We start from the raw sequence: 21,585 nt of genomic DNA, 5'->3' as shown, positions 1-21,585 counted from the left end.
TCGGTTGCACAGCATAACTATTGTTGTAGGCCTGTTAAAATGAGTCGAGTAAATTTGGCCCAGTAACTTCCACAAGTGATGCTCACATGTCACTCCAGGTGGCTCTGACATGGCGTTAGGGTTTTAAATTTGGAGCGAGCACAGGGCAGTTATTCTCTAGGGTTTAAGAATCTTGTTGAGGGTTCTTGCACGAGGAGGAGCTCAGCAATGGCGTTCTGGGGTCAGTTTTTTGTTTTTTCTTTTTCTTTTAAATCAATTCGATTCCATTTGATAAGAAATGTATGTATAAAATAGAAATGTTGCGTTTTAAAGCATGAATCTCTCTGAATTTTCGTCCAGGAGTTGAATTGAAACCAGGAAAGCCATACACTCTTCGTTTGGATGGCGATAGAGGAAGGCTCCATCTTTCTCAGGTTTGTTTCGAAATGTTGGAGCTCTTTGAACTGTATTATTTTTGCTTATTGTCGAGCTGATAGGATATTCGGAATCTAGTTTTCATTTGACTGTTTGAGTTTGTGTAATAAAAGCATGTCTCCGAACTTTATTGTATTGTTTCTAAATTTCTCTTAGCTTGTTTTGAGAATGGAATCTGTGACCTGTTTAGGTTTAATTTATGTGTGTGTGTGTGTTTCACTTTATTGAAGAGAAGAATGTATTATTCAAGTGGCTATGATGTATTATATTCTGAATAATTGGAAAATTTCAAGAAATGATGTGTCCTGAGCAATGGCTGGGATTACATAGAGGACTTCGTCATCAGTCTAGCATTAGTTTTGAAAAAGTAACAGGAATATTCATCTGAGCACTTCTTTGTATATTACGGAGTATAATTTTTGCTCCATTATCCCTCGAAACTGAAATCTGTTTTTCCTTTTTAAATTTTAGTTAATTTGAATTGAAAAACTACTATAGTGTTCTCTTATATCTTCTGTTTAACTGTGACTATAGAAGTTATAGAAAAAGGATTAATTACAAATTCTTTTTTATTTTTATTTGGTCATGTGAATGATTCAGGCAACACTAGGCACCGGTTCATCTAACAAAAAGAGCATAGTTCAATGTGTCGTTGGAGACAAGAAACCAATTTATTTGTGCAATTTGTTGCCTGAAAGACTTGAGACTTGTCCTTTGAATCTTGAATTTGAAGAGGAGGATGAAGTTACATTCTCGGTTAAAGGCCATCACCATGTTCACCTCTCTGGTTTCTTTTTGGGTGAGAGTCATGATGATTGTGATGGAGATGAATATGAGTTGTATCCTTTTGTCTCTCTATTTCATACAGTCCAAATTTTTTATTTTTTCTTGGATTTGGTTTTTACTTTCTTCTTAGTCCCTTTTAATTAATTATTAGTGATTTCCTTGACATTGATATAAAGTGATCCATATGAGGGTGGTTTCGTTGAGGGTGACAGCGATGAAGATGATTCTATTGATTATGATTCTGAGGGTGAAGATGATGAAGATGATTCTGATGATGATCTTGATATGTACCCAACTTCACCAGTCCCAAACAGTGGAGGTAATCACTTGTTCCAGCTAAGGAGAATCATATAATATGGTTGTTTACACATTATTGGTAACCTAATTGTTTGTTTATCCTGCAGTGCTTAGTTACTTCTTTCTCTGGCTAATCTAGTTTTTTTGTCTTATAAAAGTAAAAATTGAGGAAATCGTGGAGGATAAAAAACCTGCTGATGAGAGTGATCTGTCCAAGGGGCCAAAAAAGAAGAAAAACCAACCTTCTGAAGGCCATGAAAACTCGGATAAACAGATAGTGGTCAAGAGCAATAACAGTGTTCCTGTTTTGGAGAGTGAAGATGAAGATGGGTTTCCAATATCTACTTCCCCTAAGAGCAACTCTGATGCAGTGACCAACAAATTGAAATCACAAGAAAATGAAGATCATGAAACAGATCAAAAAGTCCAGAAAGGAAAAAGAAAAATTGATGCTGTTGACCAAACCTCTGGATCTGAAAAGTGAGTTTCCCACATAAACCTGCCTTGCAATATTTTAGATCCATTAAGTTGCTAGTGTTTTTTGCCCCGGTTTCATTTTTACTTTTATTATTGTTATTATTTTTTTGGTTGCATTCAACTCTCTCTTTGATAATGTGTTTGTTGGCTAATGTTTTAAATTGTTATAAAAAAACAACCTCTTTCTTTTAATATTTCTTTGGATTTTTTTGAATAATTATTACAGTTTATTCTCTTCTGCATGGCAAAGCAAAAAGTTTGTCAATTATTAAACTCTTTAGATCAAGAAATGTTTTCATTCTTGAATACAGTACTAAGCAAAAGAAGAAAAACAAGAAGAAAACATTGCCAGATAGAGAGGATGCTGATTTTGATGATAAAGAGCATGCTCCAGCAGCTGAAACGGAAAATAATGAGAAGCCAACTAATGCAGTGTGAGTTGTGTGATCTGTCCTATATTATTCTGCATCATCACTATTACTTAAATGTGTGTTCTTCATCATAATAACTTCAGTGTCTGTTTTCTTCTTCTGTGCTGTTAAATTTACTTATCATCTGCTTAGCTGCTGACAGAATAATTGGCAAATTGGCACTTTATTTATATCATTTAAACCTAAGTGCCTATCTTCATTTGCTTTGAGTCACAATTAACAATCGTTAAAGAGGTTGCATTGTTCCTGGTCTCAACACTGATTTTTTTTAAAATGAATGTCCAGTGAGACAGAGAAAAAGAAGAAGAAAAAGAACAAGAAGAAGCAGGATAGTGGAGCAGCCATTGACGTACAGCAGAGTGGTGGCAAAGAAATTAAGTCCCCTATGGTTGTAGAGGAGAAAGCTGACATTAAGCCTTCACAAATGAGAACCTATCCTAATGGATTGGTCATAGAGGAGTTATCAATGGGTAAACCGGATGGTAAAAGAGCTTCAGGTGGAAAGAAGGTGACTATTTTTGTTTGCCAATTATTTATCTTTGTAATATCTTATCTTGTAGTCTTTCCCTATTTGTAACAAAAGGATAAAATAAGAATAATGTATATGTAATCCATCTTAAAGTTGGTACTATATGGCTGAACATTACAATAATAAAGAATCAAGAGTGTCCATCAATCCAAAAACAAACTAAATTGTTGCCAAGAGAGTCATGCAATTGTGCTCAGGCATTATGTTCAAATACTAAAACCAATATTCTTGACAAAAGTTAAACTGAAACACAGAGGACAAAGCTTGTTGAAGTTTATATGTATAATATGTAAATTGAATGCAGACTATATGTGAATTACTTTTTTGTTTTCAACTTGCATAACAAAAATTTTCCCATTTGCACAGGTTAGTGTCCGCTACATTGGCAAACTGAAGAAGAATGGCAAAATTTTTGATTCAACTGTTGGCAAAGCACCCTTTAAATTCCGTTTAGGTATGTTTCTTTTTCCTGATGAAAGCATGTATGAAATTTTGGTTACTCCAAATTTACTTGTGCACTTTCTGGTTTACAGGTATTGGTCAAGTTATAAAGGGATGGGATGTTGGTGTGGAGGGTATGTATATCTACTACCTTGGACAGGATCATTGTCTCTGGTGATTTGACTCTAAACAATTCACTGAAAACTAATATATATCCTATCCAATCATCAGGCATGCGTGTAGGAGATAAAAGAAGACTCACAATTCCTCCAGCTATGGGGTATTCTATAACTTTCTCTTTGTAGAATTATTATGTAATTCATAAATGTTCAAGCATTTTAGTGGCCAGATCGGAGTTATAAAGTTGAATCCTCTTTTCTGACATTACGTCAACAACAACTTATCCTCATTTTTATTTTTATTTTCCCTGACTGCAGTTACGGGGCAAAAGGTGCTGGCGGGGCTATACCACCAAACGCATGGCTGGTTTTTGATGTTGAGTTAGTTGACGTAAACTGATCATGGACACATCATGCATTCTTCTGTAGGGGATTTTTGGAAGAGTCAAAATCTATTGTTTTTTATTTTCCTATTGAGAGATTATTTCCTATACAATTTTTTGCTCGAACGATCCTGATTTTGTAAGTGTGGATACCGAGTCTGAACAAAACTTAGTGATGATATATGAATATATCCACATTCAGGAAAATGTGATACAACTTCTAATGCTGTTTGATTGTAATACTAAATCGTGCAATTTCATGCTTATAAAAATCAAGAATGTATTGGTTCATAGTTTTGATGTTTGAATTCTCTTATTTACCAGTAGAACTGTTATTTTCAGCACAGAAATGAGGAAGCGAATGATGTTTTCAACTGCCGATATTGCTGGTAAGTAAATCAGGTGGCTTAAACTATGTAAAAGTTTCAACTGCCGATATTGTTGGTAAGTAAATCAGGTGGCTTAAACTATGTAAAAGTTAGAGCGATAGCAAAAGTTTCATACAATCAAAATTACCCAAGTTTCTACTTCAATACAAGAAAACAAATAGCTGAAGGAATCCTCGTGGATGAGAGCACACAGAACAAAGGTGATACATCAGAAGAACCTAAGAGAACAGTAAAATCCTGAGCTAATCTAAGACGACTCTTATGCTCTCTATAAGCAGGCAGCCAGTAGCCTCGTGTAGTCGTGTCAAATATTGGTCAAAAGGGGAAAGTGAGCCTAAGATTTCTGAGTTAATGTTACAGGCGTACAGCGAGATGTACAACAACAGGCAGGCTGTGTAATCAGTACGAGACCTCACCTTTCGATGGGCTTTGGTGGTCTCTAGGCGCATCCTCCCGGGAGAAACAGATATTGTTGTTTTCGTCAATTGCGGATATTCTTGACCCCTGTATGGAATTCAAAGAGGGCAGGTTGTCCCTGTGAAAGGTAGCAGCAGAAGTTGCGAGATTTGGACTTTGCCCACTGTGGGCTCCATCGCTTTTTTCATCAGAGATCGGGTTGGATGGGATAGGGTTGTAAACTGGCGTCATCTGAACTCTCTGTTTCTTGGGTTTTTGCTCCAGATGGTGGCCGGGAAGAAAGCTGCCAACAACGACCTGATGCACCCAAGAAGTTCAGATCAATATTGCATTTCCATGCCACGACACCAGAAATGATAAACTAAAAGGAAACGTAACATACGCAACTAAGCAAGCTGCAAAGGACACGCATTAATGCATTATATTATAGAATGTTTTTGATAGTTGCAAAATATCGTGTAGAAGATACAATGTTGTTTAATGTTTATTTCTCGTGTTGCAAGGGTTGTCATTGATGCCATGAATGATTCATATCACGGTAAAATTTCTCCGTAAAAGGTTAAAAGCATTTTTAAAAGTGAAAGACACTTAAAAGGTTGATTGATGGGACCAAACCTGGACAGGCCCAGCTGCAACTAACATGCCTGCAAGTCCTCCCCCGAGAACTCGACCATCAGGGCCTGAGAGAGAGACACTCATTCCACCAGACCTACTTTTCGTTAACCCATTATCACTAGGCATAAACGATCCCGTTAGAGAGAGAATTTCAAAGCGGCCCTGTAGAACGAAATCATGCTTTAGAAACAGATTATCTTGAGAAACAACTTTTAAGCTCTTCAGTGTTTTGTTATAAGCTTAATAATATATCATTCTGCCATATCCCCCCGCAAATCATATTCCAAAAAGTGATAGACTCGCACCTCATATGTTAAAGTACCACCAGAAGAATTAGGCTGACGAAGGGTAACGTTCGAAATTGCACCATTTGCAGCCAACACGCAAATAGCTCTCGACCCTTGTTGAGCAAACGAAATGATTTTCATTGAAATATCCTGCAAGCACAGAATTTCCTCAGAACATGTTAGGCGAGACAATGGCAGTATTTGGTAACGGTAATTCCATCTGATTATGGATTGTAAAACACATTTTAGGTTATATAAGCCAACAATTTATATGCAACTTGGAGTTCATATGAATTACTGAACAAACATGATGTTCTTGGGCAATAATTATCGAGTATAAAGATGACTGCTACGTACTGGGAAGTATCCAGAACAACGTACATCTAATACCATCAAAGTTCAAGACAGCAAAAATGACAATTTTAGAACATAATTCCTTAAATCCATATGGACACTCCGTTTTAATTACAGTTTTTATGTTGCCAAGTATAAAGAAATGTTAAAGAATGTACATTTAATATGCGGTAAAGAATTTTTAAAAAAAAATAAAAAAATTGGCTTACCTCTCCAGCACTAACAGTTATAACATGAGGAGTAAAATTTCCGCCAACAGAGTATGCCATCCGATCCCCTAAAGAAACATATATACATACATTTAACATGTATCAGAAACATTTGTGTCAGAACTAGAATGTACAAAAAGTACAGCAAACTGGAGAATAGAAAAGCACGAATTACATAAATCCTATTTAACCATTCGAATACTAACACGGTTGCATACATAATATTCTTCAAATCAGTGGGATTCAGTGATATTCCAGGAACCATATTTCTGTGTCAGACCCACACATCGGGTCACATCACCTGTCATAATTGTCCATAGAACTTCTTTATAAATCATCTCTCTTTTTATCTGTAACAATTATTAGATAAAGACAGGTATTTTCTGTTGACGTCAGTTAACCAGACATCTTATCAGACACTAAGAAAGAATCTAAGATGACCTTAATCCGCTAAGGACCTGACATCAGCCACTCCATTCCCCCGGGAAGGTGGAGGATCTAGCGAGATCACCCCGTATCTAGAATCTTCTTTGAGACCACTACTGCCATGAAATCAAGTTGCAGAGAATATTTGTGGTCCCAGTTCAGTCCCCATTTAATTACTCTCGATTCTCGAATTGTTCATTCGACTAATGGAAAGCAACAGATCCCCATAGCGCAATCATACAGAACAATTAGTGGCCAGGTAGATCTAGTATCTCGACATTATAAGTGGACATAAGCTACTATGTTAAAAATTAAAATCCCATGATGTCTTTTATCCAACTCCAATCTGACTGACAATGACAATATATCAAGATTCAAGAATTCAAGAATTCAAGATCTTGATTAGCATTAGATCACAGGGTAATTAAAAATTCAAACTTTAAAAAAGGATTCTTACCTGGACTTTCAAGCTCAAGCTTATGTTTCTTCTTCTTCTTGGAGGGTTCAGTGGGGCGATTTGTACTGTGTTTCCAGGCTGCATAATCTCCAGTAAGAGGAATTGAAGCTGATATTGGCATTGGTGATAAAGCCATGGTTACTGAACCATCTTGTCCATACTTCCTAGGTCTTCCCCTCTTCTTCTTCCCTTCTCCTCCTGAAGGTGGTGCTGCTCCGGCCACACTCCCCGGTGTTGCCGCCGTGGTGGCGGTGGCGGCGGCGGCCGCCGTTGATCCACTTAACTGGCTGTGATTTTCATTCCTGGGACCCACCTGAAAGCTCTCAGAACCTCCATCACTTTTCACTACTGTGCCACTCCTTGAAGCAAACTGAAAGCTCTCAGGAGCCACATCACCTTTCACTATGGCAGCTGAACTATTTATCCCTTGCTCCTCCATAAACAGACACGAACAAAACCACCCTTAAACCCTCTGATAAGTTAACACTAAGAGCTTAAAACCCTAATCTTGAAAAGATCAAAACTTTTTTTTTTTAAATTGATCAGAACCCAAAATCACAAGATCAGTACCCTTGACCACTAAAAATAAATAAAAATGTAATCTTTCTAAGAACCCAGACAAGCTTAGACTAAACCCACTACAGAATCTCTGTAAATCTACAAACACTAAACAATATTTCTGCTTCCAAGATCATCAAACTATTGCAAGCTTCTGAACTATGATGACTTAAGCTCTGCCATTGCAGTGCAAAGTAAAAGCTGCAAAGAATTGAACAAAAAAGAGATTTTTTTTTTTCTTCCCTAATTTTACTGAGTGTGAAGTTATAATTTTCTTGCTGATGAGTTCTGGAATTAGGGTTTTGCCGGAAAAAGTTGGTGGAAATAAAGTTGAAAATTTTAAATAAAATAAAGTTTAATCCGAATTTAAAAAACTAATATCTAATATTTAAATTGCAATATTCAAAGCATAAATTTTGGTTAAGTAAATGGTTTGAAGTCCGTCTTGGAAATTTAATAAAATGGGTTTTTTAAAATGGGGAAAAAGTTAATGAAGGTGATTATAAAAATGAGAAATTTCTGAAAAGAAAATTCCTCCAAAATTTTAAATTCCTGGTTAATTATAAGAAAAGCTGTAAAGTTAACGTTGGAGCCAATTCCTAATTTTCCCACCTCTGACCTATTCTTTGTCTTTTTAGGTGAATTAAAGTTGACCATTTTGTTGAATGAGAGATGCCCTTTACTTTGACATATTTACTGCCACTGCCACTGTGCTTTTTACTGCCTACTGGGGTTAAAATTTAAAAAGCTCTGCACAAATTTTACTATGTCTACATAAGTATAGTAATTGGTCGGTCTAATAATGGCATAATTTTCCCAGATTAAACTAAGCTATTTCTGAGAAAAATATATATAGGAAATTTCCCTGGATTGCCAAGAATCCAGGAGATGCTGAAGATTGACCATCTTGGAAGGTCAACTTGGTAATTTTGGCAGCTTTCAGTCTGCAGATATCTGCAATATCTTTGTCTTGGCATTATGCTCCCATGGCTGGGGACAAGTGGAAGTGGAAATGGACTCTGGGTCTGGGCCATGGTGATGCTATTTGTTTCATAGATAATGGTACGATGATAAGATATATTATAGATAATTATACTCGATATAAATTAGCATACTATTAGTTAACACTTGTCAGATGGTTTATAACTTGCTCAACGGTAGTCTGACGAATTTCTCTTACGCAGCCCGTGTGATAAAAGAGTGACGCGCTCTTAAATGACACTTTAAATCAGTGAATAAGCTCGCTCATGCATTAGTTAAAGATGCTAGTTCTCAGTTTGGTCATTCTATTTGGATTTCTACTATTCCTTCCTATATTGAACATTCAATTTCTATGAGTTAATGAAGTCTTTTCCTTCAAAAAAAATAATACACTTTAGAATTTGTCAGAATTATGACATCATGTGATGACAGAATTGTATTTCTAGTTTTGAACTACATTCCATGATGTGATCATAGATTTAAGAATGATAATATGAACTCTTTAGAGAAAGAAGAAGCTAAGGACATGCATTCAGAGTTGAAAGTGAGAGAAATGAACACAAAAGAATTGCTAATAGATTCCATTGGTGTCTTTTCAATCATTATATTGGCTATACTCAAATTTACAACTGAATAATTAACTTATTTCATGGCTACTTAGTGTGGAAACATCTCTGGAGTTGGATATCTGAGGGTACCAATATGACAAACTAAGCCTCACTCTGGGCATAGCCTACAAAATCTTTCTAATGTAATATGTTATAGAATGTGGAAGCACCCAAAAAAAAAAAAAAAAGCCAGTGATATTCATGAGGAAGTGCTCTGCTTCTCTTCAAATTCTCTCCTTATTAGTTCAAATACCATTTCATTCCATGTATCAACAGGACCTGGCATGCACCAGTGCAAACAGTCCTGTGGTGGAGGCCGACCATCGGGCCCTCTTTTCGTTTTTTTGTTAGGATCAGGGCTTCGGTAGGGGCCAGGATGTCCATCATGGCGATACTCGAACATTCTTGTAATATCCATAAATTTCAACGCAGACTTGTTATTTTTCTTGTTGATGGAGCGTGCATAACCGGTGAACTGTTTCTCATGCATTATGTTAGTAAAGGGATTTTCAGCCAAATCACTTGCAACTACAGGCTTGACCTTTCCAGTGCATGATCCTCCAGTATTCCAGGCTCCACCCTCATAATGATCAGGTGAAAAGGTGCGCACAATGGTGAGACCATGGTATGTTGGATGTCTAACCAGGGCAGTGAGAATTGTTTCAACAGATATTCCAAAAGCTTCAATGTTATTGACTTTCTTTGGTCTTGATTTCTTGGGCCACCAAAGCTGTCCCCCCACAATCTCGTTGTTCAAGATATAAACAGATTGCTTTGCAAACCAGTGCCCAGAGGAGAGGACGACAACATCAAATTGGGGAATAAATCCCATGAAGACATCATCTGGAACATCAAGGTGGACCTTGGCCACACCTGCCGGAGCAAAACCAAATGGCTCAGATGTCTGGTTGACTAGCCACGAGGACCAGATCCGAACAATCATGGTAGATGTTGATCTAAAATAATAGCGTTGCATTCTTCTGTTCCCACGGTTCTTTGGAACTTCAAACTGAGCAAGCAAAAATGGAATCATGAAATGAGATAATTAAGCATGATTAAATAAAATCCCGTGTTGTAGAATCACCAAGGCCAAGATATGTCGCTACATTCATTTTTAATCAAACCTTGTAAATTCATGCTCTTTGAATGTAAGGACATTACTTCTCACACAAGGGTAACTTCCATAGGTATTTATGCATCAATTTCACATAGCCAAGTAAACCTCTATATATAAAACTATGAAATGCATGTTTGGACACACTTACTTTGGAGCTTATCTACTTGAAAAAGCCAAGTTAGGATTCACATTAAAACCTTTTTGGCATAGCCAAGTAAACCTCTATATATAAAACTATGAAGTGCATGTTTGGACACACTTTGGAGCTTATCTACTTGAAAAAGCCAAGTTAGGGTTCACATTAAAACCTTTTTGGAGTAGAAAAGAGGAAAACCTCTTGTATGCCAAAATTGAGGCTTTTGAAATAAGATCCGAACCTATACAAATTAGTGACACATTAATGGCATTTCCTAAAATTCTATATACTCAGTATCTTCCTAATATTTAAACAATTTTAGCTTCTAAATAAACTAAAGTCTAATATTATAACTTTGACAATCATTAATATAAATTATAAATAAGAAAAAAGTAAAAGAAATACAACAAAGGAGCAAGAATAGACCAATCAACCATATTCAAGGAACATGGTTAAAGAAAGAAGCAAATGAAAAATATAGGGAGAGCCATAGATGCAGTCCTTGTAGAAGCGCCATTGTGGGCTATAGTGTTTATTTTAGAGCTTCTACAAGGAATGCAGCCAAGCCTGCATGTGAGAGAAAGAGAGAAGTTCAAAAAAAAAAAAATTGACAATAGATGAATAGTTCAATTGAAAAGGGATTTCATCGCACATAAATCTATCAGATATCTGAGATAGCATGAGATCAATCATCAATGCTTAGCAAACCCATTAAGCTAAATCCACAAAAGCACATCACAGAAAGCTCACAGGCCATAACCTAACCTGCCAAAGTATACACAGTAATGATTCCATCTGGTTGCGAGCAACTGAATCGCCAATGAATGCTAACGTCTTCCCTCTCATTAATTCCAAGAATTTTTTGGGATTGAACCGAGGAAGGTCGCACTGATCAGGTTTCCAACGCCAGTTTTCATAATCTTTATCTGGCCTTCCATTTCCCTGGCAATTCTGCATCGGTGTTATAACAGGACACGAGTTGTTTGTGTACAATGGTCCAGTTGAATCAAAAATCCATTTCCCATGGTATAGATTACATTCTGCAATAATTACAAAAATGAAGCATTGTTTACATAAAATCTACATCCAAATGAAGAGGTTAAAATGAGCATTAAAAACTAGGAAGTAAGTTTTAACATAAGGCCCAGCCTTACTTATCTGTTTCATAGTTTTGTCAATATAAAATATGAAACAAGAAGTCCACTTTGCATATAAAGCTTGAAAAGCAAGAGTTCAGTCAACCAACATACTTGTATTTCTTGTTGGTTAAATTGTGCCATCAAGAATAGTCCTCTAGGCACTATCAAATATTTGAGTTCAAATAAAACGGCTACAATTAAGTTCAATTGGGAAAGGAGGTTTTGCAGACCTGAATTAGCCTGTGGATCGACCATGGTTGTGGGAGATGAAGATGTCACACCATCCTTCTTTCCTTTGTGGAGTGTAGAATCATTTCCGTATCTGTTTCCTTGTTTTACACCACTATGTTGAGGTTGAACTACATTTCCTTCAGAGAGACCCTGAGTACTAAGCGAACTTTTAGCAGTTTCTCCTTGCTCTGAATCAGGCACCACCGTATATTGGGGCTCGGAGGGTTGCTTATTATCACCATTACCTCCAATGTTATTCCGCTGATCATCACCATCAGATTCTTTCTCTTGTGATGCTGATGAATCTGAGTTTCTGAACACTCCAACTTCCCCATCTTTGTTTCTATGATCAACACCTCTACTGTCTTTGTTAAAATTTCTAGAGGTCCCAACGTCAGAACCATCTCGGTTGGCGATGTCTGCAACTATTCCACCATCAATAACCTTCCTTGAACTATCAACTCCATAGAAATTCCTACGAACAGAAGACTCGTTAGGTTGCAAGGCAAGGAGTGATGAACCAAGCAGTAAAAACAAGGCAAGGCCTCCAACTGAAGCCAGAATAGACAACAGTGTCTTTGGATAGTTTGTGGGAGGAGTTCCTTGAGCTGAAGCTAAAGGCATCCTATTCAAATTCGACTTCATGATCCAACATCAAACTCTTGCCCTTCAACAGGTTGTCAACAATGCAGAAATATCCACGCAATAAGTCACATCATGAAAACGAATCATCTATCCGATTTAAGCTACAAACTCATCAAAAGCAATAATCTAGTGATATGGTGTTTTCTAATGTTCATACACAACTTCAACCCATTTCCTCAGGAAATTCAACAAGTCCAGCGAACTAGCTGCAGAAATAGAAAAGTGCAAATCATGAATGGCCGATAGAAGTTACCAATAAAACAAACAAACAAACAATATTAGGAACTTCTACTTTCTAAAAAAATACAAAAATTCCTCGCACCCAAACAAAGTTGAGGCCCAAATTAGAAATTTTTAATAATTAATTAACGAAAGATACAAAGGCCATTGCAGATTCCTTCCTTTCTTTTCTTCTCCCTCAAGTCTCATTGGGAAGCGCAACCCCGCAGAGAAGAGGGAAAAGTGTAACCTGTAGCAAAAGAATGAGAGCACCGGCGATCCAGAATGGGTTACCGTAAATGCCGAGATAGCAAATCCACCTGAAATCTTCAAACTCGCCAAGCAAAACAACAAAAACACCACAGTGCAGAAAAATGATGATAATTTCAGCAAGGTGAGAGTGTCAAATCAAGAGTATGTATCGGATCAGCTGATTCAGTTGTATGAAATGGAATAATGCTCTAGAAATCGCAGGACACTATGATCCGATGGAATGGAACACAGTGCGTGGCACTAGAGAGGGGAAAGAGAGAGATTCAGGGGAGATTTAAGAGACTAATTAAAATTAATGGAATTTTTTAGGTCTGATCGCGAGCGTTTCTGACATTAAGCCATTAACGCTGCCATTACAGGCTCCACTTGAGCGTGTTCGTCAAGGAAATTTCTATGTCCTGATGTGGCAAATTTCCGTTTTGCCACGTCAGTCTTTATATGTATAAATATATAAAGAAATGAATATCTAAATTTAATTTCTTTTTTGTGTTACTTACTCTGTTCCAATGTAATAATATTAATAAGAGTGTAACTTTGTGTCACTAGACCATATAGTCTTGGCTATCTAAATCTAATCTAAATATATTTTGTGAGATTAAAAGATGTGGAGCTTTACAGTAGTGCATCAGGGCAGTTGGTTAACTTTGATAAGTCGAGCATCACGTTCAGTGCTAATACAATGCCTAATATGTGCAGTAATGTGGTAGGTATGTTTGGAGTTCGCTAGGCAAATGATTTCGGCCGTTATCTTGGCCTACCCTCCTTGGCTGGCCGTAATAAAACTGCAATTTTCCGGTATGTTTAGCAAAGAATGAGAGATCGGATTCATACTTGGCAGACAAAATTTATCAACAAAGCTGGCAAAGAGGTTGTATTAAAGAATGTGGCGCAAGCAATGTTGATTTTCACACTGACTGTTTTTCTCCTGCCCCAAGGTGTCTGCAACTCTATTGAAGATTGATGAATCGTTACTAGTAGAATAAGGGCACGGGAGATGTTCGGGGTTTGCACTGACTTAGCTGGTCATGCATGGCTCTTCCAAAATCTAATGGGGTACGGTATTTAAAAGAGTTCGTGATTTCAATGTTGCTTTGTTATGATACAATCCTAACTACATATGGCGTAGTATTTTATCATGTCAAGACATGCTCAGACAAGGTGTGGCTAGGCGTGTTGGTGATGGGAAAGATACGCAGGTTTGGGATTGCCCATGGTTGGCTGACAGTAATGACTCTTTTGTGAGTGCACTGTAAGTCGCCAGTTGTGGCATGGTTTTGATGTGTTTAATTGAAGGTCTTTCACGGGGTTCGTGGAGAGTTTTATTGTTGATTCGGACTCTAACAAGGCTATTAATATGCCAGCTCGCATGTGGGCTGTTCGCAAATTATGCCATGGAATCGTGTTCACCGAGAATGGTGAACACAAGGCAAAACGACGTCGTTTTTAGGCAAAAAAAAAAAAAAAAAAAAAAAAAAATCGCGGATGTGGAGTTAACGGCGCGCGTTTGATCAAATTATGAATTTTCTGTTATGAGATTATGAATTTTATGAAAATTCATAATCTCATAACAGAAAATTCATAATCGCATAACAGAAAATTCATAATCTCACAACTGAAAATTTATAATCTCATAACAGAAAATTCATAATCGTATAACAGAAAATTCATAATCTCATGGTTCCAAAGTGAATGTGTAGGCATGGTTCCAAAGTGAATGTGCAGGCATGGATTCATAATTTATGAATGTCCGTGATTTCGGACGGGAATATGTAGGCATGGTTCCAAAGTGAATGTGCAGGCATGGATTCATAATTTATGAATGTCCGTGATTTCGGACGGGAATATGTAGGCGTGGTTCCAAAGTGAATGTGCAGGCATGAATTCATAATTTATGAATGTCCGAAATTATGAATGTAATGAAAATTCATAATCTCATAACAGAAAATTCATAATCGCATAACAGAAAATTCATAATCTCATAACTAAAAATTCATAATCTCATAACAGAAAATTCATAATCTTACAACAGAAAATTCATAATCTTACAACAGAAAATTCATAATCTTACAACAGAAAATTCATAATCTCATGGTTCCAAAGTGAATGTGTAGGCATGGTTCCAAAGTGAATGTGCAGGCATGGATTCATAATTTATGAATGTCCGTGATTTCGGACGGGAATGTGTAGGCATGGTTCCAAAGTGAATGTGCAGGCATGAATTCATAATTTATGAATGTCCGAAATCTTTGTTCACCTCAAATTAAAGTGAAATCGCAAAATGTGAAAATAAAAAATAAAAGTCACGCAATTAATTAAGAAAAAAAAAAAAAAAAAACGGTGTACTAACACCGTTGGAACCGTGTTCACCATTCCGGTTCCATGGCATAACGTCCCAGGGCTGTTGGAGTTGCCGGAATGATACGGTGTGGAATGCCAAATCATGGAACATTGTGGAACTTAGGGGCCTGGTGGAATCCTTGAATCAAGCTTATTTGCAGTCTCAACCTTCTTTGCCAAATACGGTGATACCTATTGCCGGGTGGATGCCGCCATATATAGGCACGCTCAAATGCAATATAGACGCTGCTATTCATGATGATAGTTTGGGCTTTGGCGCTATGCTCAGGAACCATAATGAACATGTGATGATAGTTTGGGCTTTGGCGCTATGCTCAGGAACCATAATGAACATGTAGTGACTTAAAAGGGCGTTTGGTTGGAGGGAAAGAATTAGAAGAAAAGAAATTGTAATTTGGTGGGAATAAAGTAAAAATTCAAATTACGTTGTTTGGTAGGGATAAATAGAATTATTGAAATAAAGAAGGAAATAAGTGGTATAAAGACTAAAATACCCTTGTGTAATAATAATAGTAATAACAACCAAGGATAGTAATGTCATTTCATATGTTTTTCCTTTCTCAAATTCATTGAATTGCAATTCCCTCCAACCAAACAATGTAATTGAGACATTCACTGAATTGCAATTCAACTACAGCTAAATTACAGTGAACCAAACGCCCTGCTAGTAGTTTAAAAAAAAAAAATGAATAAGGTTCAAATTGGCCACTGAACATAACCTGAAAATGCAATTAGGCCACTGAACGAAAAAAAAAAAAAAAAAAAAAAAAAGTGCAATTAGGTCACTAAACACTCCAAATACGTGCAATTAGGTCACGGAACACTCTAAATGTATACAATTTCACCGGATAGCAGGTTACCATCAATTTTAGCAGGTTACCTGCTTACGTGGCAGTTGAGTTGGCATTTTTAATAATTTTTAATAAATTTTAATAATAATTTTTTTAAAAAATTGAAAAATTAAATTAAAAAAAAAACGATGGGGTGACCGGCGTGTTTTTTTATTTATTTATTTATTATTAAAATTTATTAAAAATGCCAACTCAGCTTCCACGTAAGCATGTAATCTGCTAAAATTGATGGTAACATGCTATCAGGTGAAATTGTATGGTGTTCAGTGGTCTAATTGCATTTTTTTTTTTTTCGTTCAGTGGCCTAATTGCATTCTTAGGTTACGTTCAGTGGCCAATTTGAACCTTATTCCAAAAAAAAATAAAAATATTAAAGTACTTATGGGCTGTTTGGTTCACGGAATATGCCTGAAATGGCATAGCATTCGCAGTAATAGGTCTATTTCTCTGTTTGGTAAGCACTTGTATTCCCAGAAACATTGTTCCCGGGAATGACATATTCCCCTTGCAAGGGGAATAGAGATTCCTGCTCCCCCCCCCCCCCCCCCCCCCCCCTCTCTCTCTCTCTCTCTCTCTCTCTCTCTCTCTCTCTCTCTCTGGTATTAGGCTATTCCTGAGTTCTCAGTAATAGCCTAAAGTTTCTATTTCCTATTTTACCCACCCCTAATTAAATTTATTTCCTATTTTATCATCACCATCGCCACCGCCGTCGCCACTACCACCACAGCCACCACCACCACCACCATCGCCGCAGTCGCCACCACCACCACCAGCCCCATAACTGCTGTTGTTGCCACTACCATCGCCACTATCACATATTTTTATAAAGATATTTATGTTGTTTAAAACATATTTCATTTCTATTCCTTAAATCAACCAAACACTGTAATATAATTCCTAAGTCTATTCCTTTCGCGAACCAAACAATAGAATACAATTCTTATTATATTCCTTGTCTATTACATTCCTTATAGAATAGCATTCCTATTACCTCAAAATTCATTCTGTGAACCAAACGTGTTGTTAGTGTTGCTATACTTTACATTTTGTGGGTAAAAATGAGATTGGATAACATAGTTCATAAAGATATGTATAATGTAAAATGAATATGAAATGTGTTATAAATATTATTATTATTATGGCCATTATCACAAGACCTTTCATTTGCCTTATATTTATTCCATTATTTATGTTATAGAAAATGAAGGGTTATATGGATGTATATATATACATGTTCAAGGCATAATGAAAGAGAGAACTTGTGTTCTTGAGTTCTACATTCTTGTGTTATGTTTTTCTCTCTACTCTTCCATTCCATATTGCAATATTCTTCATACATACAATCGATGCGTTACCATACAACTATCACGCGAGAACTAACAAGTTGATAGGCCGAATTACAACACGTTATCAGCACGAATCGCCAACATATTCCTCGGTGAACGGTATGCTCGGACATGTTATAATACATGTTTTTATACTAGGCAAGCATGTTCATAGGTTTCATATAATACATGTTTTTATATGGCACATGTTGATTCTACACCTCTTGATATGATTATGAAATACATGATTGATATGATACATATTGATTCTAAAATTTGAAATATGAATTGCACATACCGGTTCATATATATATGATTGTGTAAATTCCTGAATATATATTTCCAATTTTATTTTTGATTATTAAAATTGAAAGAAAAGCATGTGATATATATGTTTGTGTAAATAGATGGGGCTTTTCGTATGAAGATGCAATGTATGTATACATATTATTTTCATTTCGCATACTTAATTTGTATGTTATATACCCTATGATGTAGTGCATTATTATGTTTTTATGATATGTCGTTTGCATGTGATTAGCAATTAGTTTTTGTGCCGATTAGGCAATGAATGAATGGTTTTTAATTAAGATTGTTAAAGTTTATTTTGTGGAAGCTTAAGAGTGAGTAAGACTTTAAAGCTTAATTGATGACTTGGGAGCATCAATTCGGTGTATTGGAGAATGAAACACCACTCGTTGCCTGTAGCGCGAGTTGATGCTATAAACACGAGTCGATGCTTGCTGCATCAATTCGGTGTTTTCGCACAGATTCGTGCCTTGTTGCTTGTAGCACGAGTTGATGGTATAAACACGAGCCGATGCTTGTTGCTTCAATTTGGTGTTTGCCTCACCAATTCGTGTTGCACCATTTCGGTTTTTATGTATATTCGAAAGATCAATTTGTTTTCTGATTTTATCTTTTGACTTCATCTCGGAAAGTTCATTTTGCATCTAGAAGATGTTAGATTCCTTATTTTGCTATAAACATGTAATATTATGAATGTATATGAGAACATATGATATATGTTTTGTAGATTACGTATTCAATTGTCAAATGTGATTTTATTGAGCTCGCTCATGTCGATAGCAATTATTTCATTTGGGTTTTGGATATTGAAATACATTTGCCTTCTAAGAAATCGAGCCAAAATTTTGTTGCTAAGTCATAGAGAACCGATGCCCAGAAGGCACAAGCTCTCATTTTCATACGTCACTACTTGAACTACGATCTTAAAAATGAGTATTTGATTGAAAAAGTCCCTATTGCGTTATGTAAGTCCCTGAAGGACCATTTTGACTAGTAGTCATCTATTGTCCTTCCTCGGACACAATTTGACTAGATTAATCTTAAGTTTTAAGATTATAAGTCAGTAACTGACTATAATTAAGCTCTGCACAAAATAGTCTCAGAAGTGAAACTCTAAACAAGAAGTTTTAGAGAAATATTTAATTGAAAAGACATTGTCAACTTTTCGTGTGAGTAATTTGTACTCCAACAGTAGTACAAGACAACAAATTATGAGAAGCATCCTAAGGTGATTTTAGCACTTCTTGTGGCTAAGAAACATAACTAGTTGTTGATGAAGAATCAAAGTGCATGTTTGGTTGATTTTGCACAGGTGCCTGAAGCACATAATGTTACCTAGTTGAGTAACTTCATAAGGGGTTGTGGTCGAGATTATAGCCAGTGTGGTATGAGTTTCGAGCTCAGAATAAGAAATAAAGTGATCAAGATATTCAAGGATGACCAAACTTATCGAGGCAAAATCTTAGCCAGAAGCAGATTTGCTAACAATGTGAGTCTGAAGGGCATTGATCCCTACGTGCCGCACACCAAAGCATTTCGTCATCGGAGAATGAACATCATCTTGATGATTCTAGCTAATTTGCCTGAAGCAAATATTGCGATAAATTGTGATAATGAAATGATAAGGTATTGATGAAGAAATGATTAGTGTCATGATAATGTTTAAGTAATTCATGAAAATATATTCATGGACAAAAAGGTTAGCTCATGCCTGAGGCATGACGTATCCGAGAAGTAAACTCATGCTTGAAGCATCCGAGAAGTTAGTTTATGCCTGAAGCATTCGAAAAGATAATTCATGGCCGCAATAACTTATTGCGTAACCGAGGAGTATATACACTCCAAATGTGTTTTTGAGTGCAAAGTTATTTTTGGAGGCAAATTATTATGAGTGCAAAGTGACTTTACTTTGCTGATTTTTCTTGCTAATTTTACTACTCGAATTGACTATTCAAAAAGTTTACCTCTCTAAGCTTACATCTCTAAGCTTACCTCTGTAATCTTGCTTCTCGATTTACTTCTTGAAATTTTACTTTCTGGAACTTTATTTTCTAGAGGAAGTTTACTTCTCAGATTCAATTCTCTTAGTTTGCATGCTTATTTATATATGGAAATTTTTCTCATGCATGCAACATAACTCTCGTATGCAATTGACTGGCTGCTAATTCAAAATTGAATTATTATTTGTTCCATAAATCTTATATCAATCCCGGAAGGATTGCTATTATCAACAAATTATGATAATCATCTTTTGACTAAATTTAAGATGTCAACATGACAAATCCCTCTCCGACTATGGCTTAGTGCAATTCTGTGTTGTTTAAGGAGTGGTATACTCTTTTATAAGAATGATCTTTGACTTATGCCATACATGATATGATTGATTTAGATGTTATTGGTTTGGAGGATAGAATGGATCATATCATATCAATTTGCCTGAAGCAAACGAAGGACTAAATTATTTCATATTAGTTTGCCCGAAGCAAATGAGGGAATGAAATATATCATGTGAATTTGCACGAAGCAATTCCCAAACCAGTGAGTGAACTAATGTAAAGTTGAGGATAAGGATTTTTGGGAGATCTTGAAAATATATTTTATTTAACAAGGTTCACAGCTTCCCTATGATTGTTGTGTACCCTTGTAATATCAATTGATATGTATGCTTTCATATCTTATTATATATTTTTTTCTTGTTGGGGACATCAGTTTTATATGCTATTGTGGTTATCACAATCTGACCTAATGCATATCATAATTATTTCCCCTAGAACCTAGTACGTGGTATAAAACCAAACATTTCCCATCTGCGTTTTATTCACAGTGTGCAGTCTTTTTCCTATATCACCACCATAGCGTACCTTTGTGGGCATGTATATGTTGATTATAAACCTCCGTCTGTTATTCAAATTCTTAGAGCCCATGATAAGGGATCAATATATAATTAGGTACGCCAACTGCACACTTTATGAAGATCATTTCACGGCATTAGGGGGAGATAAGATCTCAAATTTTATAGAATGCCGAGAAATTCTATGAATGATTGATTTTCAATATTTAAATCCACGTACTAGGTAGACTGAACTAGAAGTTCAGAAGAAGTAAAATGAACTAGAAGTTCAGTAGATAATTAATCTGCCAATATATATACTCATGAGTGACTAGGTCCTATATATTTTCCCCAACTTGGACCATATATATCTACCAATGCTCCTTGACGCCAGAAGCGTGGAGACATGTTGGTATAATCCGCGGAAAGCTAAATCTAGTAGAAAATGGTGTCACTCTTGAAATCGCTTAAAGAAGTATGTCGTGAAGACATTCGTCCTGAAGGCGAAAACCCCAGTAAAATTTTAGGTGCACCCAAAATTATAATACTGGGGATGCGAAACGACCATATAAAAATATCTTTGGGAAATGTCTAGTGTCTGGTTGAATTAGAAATTGCCATTATTTTATATATATGGGAGAAATTTATGAAAAATGTTATAGTTGTCGACAACAAAATTGCCTTTACAAATTGTTCTCGTTATATGAGAATCTGGATCCAGAGCTAGGTACCAGTTGTGCCTTGGTATTTTTTATGTATAACGGAACAATTAAGGCATGTACAGCTCAGCTCGCTAAAACTGTATTCTCTTTATAACACGTACACCATTTAATGTTAACCCTGTAGGTTACAAATGGGTGTTTGTACGAAAGAGAAATACAAACAATATGGTGGTATGATATAAAGCGAGACTGGTAGCTTAAGGGTTTACGCAGAGACCCTGAATTGATTTTGATCAAATATTCTCTCCCACA

General features: G+C 36.2%; 3 protein-coding genes across 3 annotated transcripts; 1 reads left to right on the top strand and 2 right to left on the bottom strand.

Annotated features, from left to right (window-relative positions):
- The first annotated feature begins 122 nt into the window (after window positions 1–122).
- On the top strand, window positions 123–4,170 carry LOC109146479 (peptidyl-prolyl cis-trans isomerase FKBP53). The gene is made up of 11 exons (XM_019294123.1): window positions 123–220; window positions 340–413; window positions 1,015–1,253; window positions 1,377–1,519; window positions 1,656–1,977; window positions 2,286–2,408; window positions 2,691–2,913; window positions 3,301–3,388; window positions 3,468–3,509; window positions 3,607–3,655; window positions 3,813–4,170. The coding sequence occupies exons 1-11, from the start codon at window positions 208–210 to the stop codon at window positions 3,892–3,894; spliced, it is 1,398 nt and encodes a 465-aa protein (XP_019149668.1). The 5' UTR covers window positions 123–207; the 3' UTR covers window positions 3,895–4,170.
- A 152-nt stretch (window positions 4,171–4,322) lies between these two features.
- LOC109146480 (AT-hook motif nuclear-localized protein 1-like) lies at window positions 4,323–8,034 on the bottom strand. The gene is made up of 5 exons (XM_019294124.1): window positions 7,032–8,034; window positions 6,149–6,216; window positions 5,604–5,735; window positions 5,299–5,460; window positions 4,323–4,980 (listed from the first exon to the last, which is right to left on the bottom strand). The coding sequence occupies exons 1-5, from the start codon at window positions 7,468–7,470 to the stop codon at window positions 4,666–4,668; spliced, it is 1,116 nt and encodes a 371-aa protein (XP_019149669.1). The 5' UTR covers window positions 7,471–8,034; the 3' UTR covers window positions 4,323–4,665.
- Window positions 8,035–9,124: 1,090 nt separating this feature from the next.
- On the bottom strand, window positions 9,125–13,288 carry LOC109146478 (protein YLS7). The gene is made up of 4 exons (XM_019294122.1): window positions 12,960–13,288; window positions 11,801–12,652; window positions 11,197–11,471; window positions 9,125–10,187 (listed from the first exon to the last, which is right to left on the bottom strand). Exons 2-4 carry the CDS (start codon window positions 12,444–12,446, stop codon window positions 9,378–9,380), a joined length of 1,731 nt encoding a protein of 576 aa, XP_019149667.1. The 5' UTR covers window positions 12,447–12,652; window positions 12,960–13,288; the 3' UTR covers window positions 9,125–9,377.
- Between the last annotated feature and the right edge of the window lie 8,297 nt (window positions 13,289–21,585).

Source organism: Ipomoea nil, unplaced genomic scaffold (genome assembly GCF_001879475.1).
Source record: "Ipomoea nil cultivar Tokyo-kokei standard unplaced genomic scaffold, Asagao_1.1 scaffold1932, whole genome shotgun sequence".
NCBI lineage: Eukaryota > Viridiplantae > Streptophyta > Magnoliopsida > Solanales > Convolvulaceae > Ipomoea > Ipomoea nil.
The sequence above is the reverse complement of the archived record's forward strand: the minus strand, read 5'-3'. Positions and strand labels throughout refer to the sequence as shown.

Bases quoted from the DNA above. Each gene is read 5' to 3' on its own strand.
- LOC109146478 (XM_019294122.1), bottom strand. From the start codon at position 12,446: ATGAAGTCGAATTTGAATAGGATGCCTTTAGCTTCAGCTCAAGGAACT. The intron at 11,472-11,800 runs GTCTGCAAAACC...TAATTATTGCAG, and splicing joins CGATCCACAGGCTAATTCAG to AATGTAATCTATACCATGGG. The intron at 10,188-11,196 runs GTTAGGTTATGG...TTGCTTGCTCAG, and splicing joins TACTGTGTATACTTTGGCAG to TTTGAAGTTCCAAAGAACCG.
- LOC109146479 (XM_019294123.1), top strand. The intron at 1,254-1,376 runs GTATCCTTTTGT...ATTGATATAAAG, and splicing joins GATGGAGATGAATATGAGTT to TGATCCATATGAGGGTGGTT. The intron at 3,510-3,606 runs GTATGTATATCT...TCCAATCATCAG, and splicing joins ATGGGATGTTGGTGTGGAGG to GCATGCGTGTAGGAGATAAA.
- LOC109146480 (XM_019294124.1), bottom strand. From the start codon at position 7,470: ATGGAGGAGCAAGGGATAAATAGTTCAGCTGCCATAGTGAAAGGTGAT. The intron at 6,217-7,031 runs GTAAGAATCCTT...ATGTTTCTTTAG, and splicing joins GCTTGAGCTTGAAAGTCCAG to GGGATCGGATGGCATACTCT. The intron at 5,736-6,148 runs GTAAGCCAATTT...CTGTGCTTGCAG, and splicing joins TAACTGTTAGTGCTGGAGAG to GATATTTCAATGAAAATCAT.